This window comes from Cephus cinctus, unplaced genomic scaffold, assembly GCF_000341935.2.
Source record: "Cephus cinctus unplaced genomic scaffold, Ccin1 Ccin1_scaffold0128, whole genome shotgun sequence".
Classification (NCBI taxonomy): Eukaryota; Metazoa; Arthropoda; class Insecta; order Hymenoptera; family Cephidae; genus Cephus; species Cephus cinctus.
Genome location: NW_014332861.1, coordinates 10,316 through 20,043, shown reverse-complemented (window position 1 = coordinate 20,043; position 9,728 = coordinate 10,316). Strand labels below are relative to the sequence as shown.

Here is a 9,728-nt window from a genome sequence, read left to right as displayed (position 1 = left end):
ACCTGGACACCCTGGACTTCCACGCCCAATACCTAGATACAAGAAACTACGCAGCGGAACACCTGGACACCCTGAACTTCCACGCCTGACACCTAGATGTAAGAAACTACGGAGCGGAACACCTGGACACCCTGGACTTCCACGCCCAATACCTAGATACAAGAAACTACGCAGCGGAACACCTGGACACCCTGAACTTCCACGCCTGACACCTAGATGTAAGAAACTACGGAGCGGAACACCTGGACACCCTGGACTTCCACGCCCAATACCTAGATACAAGAAACTACGCAGCGGAACACCTGGACACCCTGAACTTCCACGCCTGACACCTAGATGTAAGAAACTACGGAGCGGAACACCTGGACACCCTGGACTTCCACGCCCAATACCTAGATACAAGAAACTACGCAGCGGAACACCTGGACACCCTGAACTTCCACGCCTGACACCTAGATGTAAGAAACTACGGAGCGGAACACCTGGACACCCTGGACTTCCACGCCCAATACCTAGATACAAGAAACTACGCAGCGGAACACCTGGACACCCTGAACTTCCACGCCTGACACCTAGATGTAAGAAACTACGGAGCGGAACACCTGGACACCCTGGACTTCCACGCCCAATACCTAGATACAAGAAACTACGCAGCGGAACACCTGGACACCCTGAACTTCCACGCCTGACACCTAGATGTAAGAAACTACGGAGCGGAACACCTGGACACCCTGGACTTCCACGCCCAATACCTAGATACAAGAAACTACGCAGCGGAACACCTGGACACCCTGAACTTCCACGCCTGACACCTAGATGTAAGAAACTACGGAGCGGAACACCTGGACACCCTGGACTTCCACGTCCGACACCTAGATACAATAAAATAAGGAGCGGAACACCTGGACACCCTGGACTTCCACATCCGACACCTACATACAAGAAACTACGGAGTGGAACACCTGGATACCCTGGACTTCCACGCCCTACACCTAGATACAAGAAACTACGGAGCGGAACACCTGGACGCCCTGGACTTCCACATCCGACACCTAGTTACAGAAAACTACGGAGAGGAGCATCTGGAAATCCCATATATCTAAAAATTGTCACCTAAAGTACGAGGAACTATGTTAAAGCACACACATACACACATACGTACACGCATACACACGCGCTCCACATGAAAGCCTTAATAATTCTATACTATTGTAAAAGCAGCCTTATGTCAACTAGAAATTCGGTGTGAACGGTAGCTTCGCGTACAAAGTGTATTTGATTGTGTTGTGTATTCGTAAATTACCAACACCATCCAGAGTACAAATAGGTAAAGAAGGCAAAGCAGTCAGCGCCATCTGTTGTGTAAAAAATGCGATGGACGTGCGAAGACGACGACGATGACGACGACGACGACGACGGAACTGAAATAAAATCATCTCGCTCGCCATTTCAATACGCCCTGATCTCGTACACTAATCGTATTGAACTTGGTGGCAATCGCTTCAGAACCTTCAATTCCTATAGTGAATGTATCAATAACTTTTCCTCATATATAGCGGTTCATAAGATATTTCGTTCCAAACACAGGTATAAGTAGTTGACTCGAGTAAAGAGTCTCGGCGCGCTGCGCCCTGTACAGCCGGTTGCCTGTACTTGGCGCGAGACTCGACCGAGTCTCTTGATTCTATGCAATGCTGAATTCCTTTCGGAAAAATATCGTTGGCAATGTCGTAGTTGCAAAACAACGAGATCAGTGAGAACTGGTTCGTTTTTTGGCAAATCGAAGTTATCAATGATCGAAATTTTACAATTGACATATTTTTGGATTCATAAGTACACCTAGATTCAGTCTCAGTGGGAATTTCAATGTTCCCCAGACACGACGGTCGACTGGTACTATTTCTGTCGGTTATGGTTAATTTTTTTTCTAATAGGCGGCGTGACTATTCCATGCGATTCACATTATATCCGGCAGATGGCGTTACCTCAAAAAACCTAAGTCACTAGCAGCCAACTTCAGTTCGGAGTCGTATACTGCAGTTTTACCGTGTCAACCTTCTGGATGGATTACGGCCGATCCCTACGTAGTTGTGAGTCGAGTGATCTGTAGAGTGATGTAAAACCTAGTTTTGTGTATAACTGTATAACATACATTTTTAAATGTATTTTTCTCAAATATTTCTTTCTCAAAGTTTTCATTTACAACATCGTAATCTGTTAACCTAAAATTAATACGAAGAAACTGCATTATTATTAATTATCATATACATTTTTCATTAATCATACATAATAACGAAACCTTTTTTTGTATCCTATTTTGAACATAATATTGAAGATGTTTAAAAATATTGTTATTGGAATTTCGGGAGGCGTCGATAGTGCCGTATCTACGTTATTATTAACGAAAAAAGGTAGAATTAGTTTGTTAATAATATTTATTATACCTAAATAGATGATATTTTCTGTAGGTTTCAATGTAACTGCTGTTTTTATGAAAAATTGGGATATTACTGATGAAACTGGTTATTGTACTGCTGAAAAAGATTACGAAGATGCAAAGTGGGTTTGTGATAAGCTGAAAGTTCCACTGCTTAATGTAAACTTTGTTAAAGAATATTGGAATACTGTTTTCAGGTATTTAATAATGATTTCAATAAATCTATTAGTGTTTCGTTTGTTTGCGGTTTTTAAAGATGCTTTTACTTTCATTACTTTTTAGTGATTATTTCAGTCCTGCAGTTACAAAAATTATAGGCTCAGCAACTAAAGAAAAACACTAACTTATATAATTTCCATTTTTAATATATTTTATTTTGAAACAATTGAACAAATATGAGTAGTCAAGCATTATAGAGTCTTACATAGTATTAATTTCAGTTTTACGATAAGATTTGCTAGTCTCATGCCAAGTATATATAGGAATTAAACCTAATTATTCAACTCAAATGCATTACATAAACATGGTTTTACTATAAGAATGAAATGGACATTTTAACTTCAGGTGGTACATTTGGTTTGGATAATCCCACGTATACCTTAACACTAAATATACCATCAATGAGTCTTTTCAAAGTTCCAAAAGTACAAAATTGTTGGTATGTTTTGTGTTAAATATCAAAGAACTTAGATTAATGATCTTTATAGATGATTACCTAAACTGAGTTTAATAAATATCTAAATTACATTACATTTTAAGATTTTTAATTACTTACGCATATAAATTATTATAAAATATTGAAAACCTTATAATATTTAATGTTTTATTTAAACAACCCATTAATTTAATAATCAGTTTCAATTATAAATCTGTCATAAACTCATTGTTTTTCAGTGAACTAGTCAAGGAATATGAATCCGGTTATACACCAAATCCAGACATCCAATGTAATAAATGCATAAAATTCGATATGTTTTATAATTTTGCGCGAAATGAACTGAAAGCTGATGCTATTGCCACTGGACATTATGTAAGAACCAATTTTGGACCATATTTGGAAAATTTTCAGCCAAATATCAGTAAGAATACTCAATAATAATACTTAAAGAAACATGAGACATAATGATGAAATTTAAAAAAAAAATTGTCTGGCTTAGCACAAAACGTATCCAAAACTAGATAATAACATAATTTATTGAATTTCAGAGCATACTCATTTTATAATACAACTTTTTAAATGTAATTCCATCTGCAACTGATGTATTAATTATCATTCAATGTTTATCTATTGTATTTTGAAAGAAAATTCTGCATTTTTTTTAGTCTGTTTTGCTATGTATTTTATTTTTCATTATAGATGTAAAACTTCTCAAAGCTTCTGATTCTCGAAAGGACCAAACGTTTTTCTTATCACAAGTGCCACAAAAAGCATTATGCTATAGCATGTTTCCTATAGGTTCATGTCTGAAGAAAGATGTGAAAAAAATTGCACAAGAAGCTGGATTAAATTTAATAGTCCAGAAAAAAGAAAGCATGGGTATTTGTTTTATTGGCAGCCGACGATTTAAGGATTTCATTACCGAGGTATAAAGCTATGAATTCTACTTTCTATAATTTTTTTCTGTTAGAAATAATTATCGTTATCAATTTTAATTAATAATTGTTCTTTTTAATTCATTTTATTAATTAATTAGGCGCGACATCGGAAAAAAATGAACCAAAACTTATTTCGAAAAGTAACATGTTGTACAAGTAATTCCGAAGATCCCCCCAAAAAACACTTATGTATAAAAAACTATGCAAAGTACGGGAATGCTGTGAATTCCTATAACAAAAAATATTGAAATCATATTATTAATGCCAAGTACGTAAGTCACTACATATCTGCTTATTATATGATCTAGCACTGGCCCATCAGTTTAATTGTAATTTTTAAATTTTATATAACCGCTTCGCTACTCTTTTATGTTACTACCGCCTCATATTTAATTATGATTTAATGGTCATTAATTAATTAATAAAACTTTACGTGATTCGTTATCAAGTACTAGTTGACGGATCCATACCAGAAATTCAAAAGTACTTGAGTACTTAAAGGTTCACATACCCCTGCGCGCGCTGAAAACCGAGTGAATTTGAAAAATTATTATAAAGGTTATATGGTGACAAAAAAATTAAATTGTTGATTTCACATTTTTTATTAACTTTTCAACTATAACAAAAAAAAATGTATTATTTTTCATGGATATAAGTGGACTACTGATGAAAACTATGGCGCCTCCTTGTCAAAATCATAACTTCACCAAAAATAATCCAATCTGCAAAAATAAAAAAGAATTTTATAAAATAATGTAGTAGTAATTGTCTGACGGAGAGAATTTTTTTTTCAAAAATAATGAAATTGCAGTATTTCAAACTTTAATGTGCATTTAAAAAAAAAAAGAGTTTAATAATTTGTAATTAATAATTATCAAGATTAAAAAAAAAAGTTAAAAAATATTGAAAATTGACTGAGTTATCGTGCTAACACTATCTAAAAACATAGTTTTGAGAAAAACGCGTTTAAAGTTTCTGGTAGGCACATACATACAACGTAAACTTACGACTAATCTGCTATTCCAGCTTCGTACTGTACACTTTAATTAACTATATCCTGGCGTATTTCAAACGGTTAGCATCTTATAATAAATACGAAACGCAGCTGTCGAGAGGGGCGCGGCGGTTAGCCAGGTAGCCATCCCAACTCGATGTCCAGTCACATTTAATGCTATAACTTTGTAACGGAGTGGAATTTTCTTAAAATTTATTGTTTAAAAAATTCTTAAAAGTATAAAAAATAAAAATTGTAAAAAAATCAATTTTTTGAACATTTCAGTGGTATGTGAGCCCTTAAATACTTTGAATGTACTAATAATGTTCTAACACTATATGTTTATTAAGCTTTCACCGTGATTATTTTGTATGAGTTATTGCTCATATACTCTATATAGAAAGTTGGCGTTCATTTTGAGTTTGAAGACTGGCATAATGAACGCAAATTTATATCAACTTATGAATGCACGGACCCGCGAAGTAGCACTCGATAAGAAGTTACCTAAAGTTTTATTAATTATTAAATAACCATTAAATCATAATTAACTACAAGAAGCAGTAGTAATATAAAAGAAAAGCGAAGACGTTATAGGAAATTTTGAATATACAAATTGAAATGATAGTCTAATAATAGATCATATAATAAACAGATATGTAGTGACTTATGCACTTAGCATTATAATATGATTTCAATACCTTTTGTTAGAGAAATTCACAGCACTTCTGTACTTGGCATAATTTGTTATACGCAAGTGTTTTGTAGGGGGATACCACAAGTTTTTGTTGTTCAACAGGATATATTAAAGAAGTTGTAAGCACTCAAGTTTATATTGTTACAGATATAAAATGTAATTATGTTGTGATGTCGCTAATACGAAAAACATATTGCGTTGTTGAAAATGTTTAAAGGCATATAAATTTAATTTATCAGTTCACTTTTTTTTTTATAAATACGTAATAATATATACAAATTTTAAAAGAAAATGTAATCTTAAAATAGCTAAGCGTTGCTAATGGTGTCCATCAAGAGACTCGGTCGAGTCTCGCGCCAAGTACAGGTAACCGGCTGTACAGGGCGCAGCGCGCCGAGACTCTTTACTCGAGTCAACTCCTTATACCTGTGTTTGGAACAAAATATCTTATGAACCGCTATATATGAGGAAAAGTTATTGATACATTCACTATAGGAATTGAAGGTTCTGAAGCGATTGCCACCAAGTTCAATACGATTAGTGTACGAGATCAGGGCGTATTGAAATGGCGAGCGAGATGATTTTATTTCAGTTCCGTCGTCGTCGTTGTCGCCGTCGTCTTCGCACGTCCATCGCATTTTTTACACGACAGATGGCGCTGACTGCTTTGCCTTCTTTACCTATTTGTACTCTGGATGGTGTTGGTAATTTACGAATCCCCCAAAAAACACTTAAGTGTAAAAAACTACGCCAAGTACAGGATTGCTGTGAATTCCTCTAACAAAAAGTATTGATATCATATTATTGAGGCCAAGTACATAAGTCACTACATGTTTTCCTATTATATGATCTAGCACTGGCCCATCATTTTAATTATATTTTCAATGATTCCTATAACGTTTTCGCTACTCTTTTATGTTACTGCTGCTTCCCGTATTTAATTATGATTTAATGGTGATTTAATAATTAATAAAACTTTAGGTGATTCCTTATCGAGTACTACTTGGCGGGTCTTTATGGTTAATATTTTTTCTAATAGGCGGCGTGACTATTCCATGCGATTCACATTATATCCGGCAGATGGCGTTACCTCAAAAAACCTAAGTCACTAGCAGCCAACTTCAGTTCGGAGTCGTAGTTTTTTTTCTAATAGGCGGCGTGACTATTCCATGCGATTCACATTATATCCGGCAGATGGCGTTACCTCAAAAAACCTAAGTCACTAGCAGCCAACTTCAGTTCGGAGTCGTAGTTTTTTTTCTAATAGGCGGCGTTGTATCGGCGCCTATTAGACGTACACGCGTACGTTTATTTGTCGTCTTCGTCTTCTGTCGTCGTCTTCGCACATCCATCGCATTTTTTACACGACAGATGGCGCTGACTGCTTTGCCTTCTTTACCTATTTGTACTCTGGACGGTGTTGGTAATTTACGAATACACAACACAATCAAATACACTTTGTACGTGAACCTATCGTTCACACCGAATTTCCAGTTGACATAAGGCTGCTTTCACAATGGTATAGAATTATTAAGGCTTTCATGTGGAGCGCGTGTGTATGCGTGTACGTATGTGTGTATGTGTGTGCTTTAACATAGTTCCTCGTATTTTAGGTGACCATTTTTAGAGATATGGGATTTCCAGATGCTCCTCTCCGTAGTTTTCTATGTTCATACGTTTAGGGTAAACGGCCCAATTGACAACCGTTTCAGAGCGGCCGTGTCGGATTTTTGTTATTTATTCACGTGTGATATAGCCCAATTGAAAACTAAAGGTTTCAACACGTGCGTTAAAGCCTTGCGAATGAGATTCACCTATTATACAAGTGAAACTATCAAGGTCGATTAATAAAATTATTGTTTTAATAGCGCTTCTCTGCTGCCGGGGTTTCTGACCGTTGAGAAACATCATGTAGTTTGTGACCCCTGCGTGTACCCGACTTATGACCGCCTTGATGCAGTGTATGGCGCCTGCGCAATTTATGACGCCTGCGCGTACCCACTATCCGCCAGTTCCGAATATCCCCATACAAACGGGTTAAATTCCAATTTATGTAGTTTCATGGACATGCATTATGTACGAATAACGAAAAATGTTTAATTAGTACATAACTACTTTATTTTTTTACATTTGTGAAAAATATTTACAAAAAAAGCAAAACATAGTTATTCAGAGTATTTACGGTTTTTGTCTCTTTCTTTCTGGCTCGTTTTCTGAGCGTTCTAACTCTTCTTTTTTCTTTATTTGTTTCGCGACTTTATCTTGTTCCTTCTGAATTTTCTTCTCAGTTTTTCTAATTTTCGGCTATCCTTTTTTTCATCGACTTGGCTGTTTTTGCGATCTCTTGTTGCTCCTTTTTCATCTGAGCTTTCCTCAAATGTTCTTCTTTTCTTGTCTGTTTTCTCTCTTGTTCTATACGGTTTTTTTCATCTTTCGCCCTAGCATATTCTACCCATTCCATAGATATAAGTACTGCTGGCACTTTATGCTTTGTTAAATTTTAGTTTGAAAAATATCCTTACAGGTAGTAATGTACCACGCTTTTTGTAGAGCAACGTGGTCTTTTGAATCTTGTAAAGTGTTATGCCGTAAGGTCTTATAAATAATTGAAACACTTCTTTCGATAATACAAATTACTATAAGTAATTTGTGTGTGAATTCTACTTGTTTCATAACGACGTTCACCGTTCGTAGGGACTATGACGACTGACTTTAAATGCGCTGCTCGCAGAGCAACTTACAAAAAGGTATTCTTATGCCGAGATATAATTTTGATGACTAAGGATCTAGAACTGTGCCGAAGTGTCGCGCGGTAATTTTTGTTATTACTATATCTAACAAAGATAGGGGCATAACAAAAGATTCGATGCTGTTCTTACAGGCATTCCCCTTTTCACCGCGTCTAAGGATTTCTCAAGATCAGCATTTGTGTATCTCTGTGCAACACTTTCCTTTTTCCTAATTAGATAAACAATGTATATGTATATTGATATTTGTATTATATAATACAATACAATTTTTCATTTTGAAAAAGCAAACTATAATGAAAATGAAAGAAATATTGCACCTTTTCGAAGAAGTCTGTGGATGCATAGATGAGTCTGCAATTTTTGTAGTCTCAAACAATTTCTTTTTTATACCTAAAACACGTAGAATAAAGGACACAATAATATATATTTGAACCTTTCTTCGTGAAAAAGGTATCTGTAGTGACAAAAAAGTATTTTATACCTTTTTGCTAAAGCTTTTGATGGAATAAATGGATCAGCAGTTTCCCTGCAGTTTCCACTGTCTCTTCAAATTTATTGTTCACCACAGATGTTAATTTATACCTAAAAATACATATCATGGTAAATACAATAATAAACATTAGAATTAATTCTATTATCAAACTATCTGTGTTATAGAAAAAAGCATGTCATACCCTTGCGATACAGTCTTCGATGCAATTGCCAAGGGTGTTGCCACCAGAGTTTTCCTTACCTCTTAAACACAATCTTTCAGGGTAGACTTTTTTTCCTTCCTATCAACATTTATAACGCATCATTCAAATATATTGTAACGTTCCGACCTTATACTCCCCTATCCTTTATCCTTTTTCCTTCCCAATCATCATTCTCGATGATGGATACGTCAAGAGCCCCACATAAGAGTGCATAGCGCACTGTGGATGTGCATAACAGTATCTGAGAGAACTCCTCAAATCCTAGAATTCCTCAAAAATCCTATCGACCTCTCACAGCGACGCCGATAAAGGAAAGAGAATATAGGACCTTTAATTCTCTAATATTGCATAATTCCCTTGAATCTAGTCACAGCGACAGTCATGAGGATATAATATTAGAAATTATTACCTTTAACATTCCTAGAATCCTAAAGACAGTCAACAGACTGAAATCAAAACAAACAAGTGCCCAGACGCTATAAGCCGGCACGCGCCAAATACAATAGAAATACCAGTAAGCCGGTACTTGAAGAAACCGGTAATCCAATTAGTCAAATCAAAT

The 9,728-nt window shown here is 35.7% G+C and overlaps 1 protein-coding gene across 3 annotated transcripts in view; it reads left to right on the top strand.

Annotated features, from left to right (window-relative positions):
• The first annotated feature begins 1,934 nt into the window (after positions 1-1,934).
• Positions 1,935-9,728, top strand: part of LOC107262767 (mitochondrial tRNA-specific 2-thiouridylase 1) — an 11,904-nt gene continuing 4,110 nt past the window's right edge. The window contains exons 1-4 of one of the 3 annotated variants that reach the window (XM_015729302.2): positions 1,935-2,090; positions 2,469-2,634; positions 3,332-3,516; positions 3,795-4,021. In XM_015729302.2, the coding sequence (XP_015584788.1) occupies positions 2,063-2,090; positions 2,469-2,634; positions 3,332-3,516; positions 3,795-4,021 (606 nt within the window). In that variant the 5' untranslated portion in view covers positions 1,935-2,062. Of the gene's footprint in view, positions 2,412-2,452; positions 2,635-3,331; positions 3,517-3,794; positions 4,022-9,728 lie in introns of all 3 variants that reach the window. The other 2 variants (XM_025080140.1, XM_015729301.2) reach the window with 2 other exon arrangements.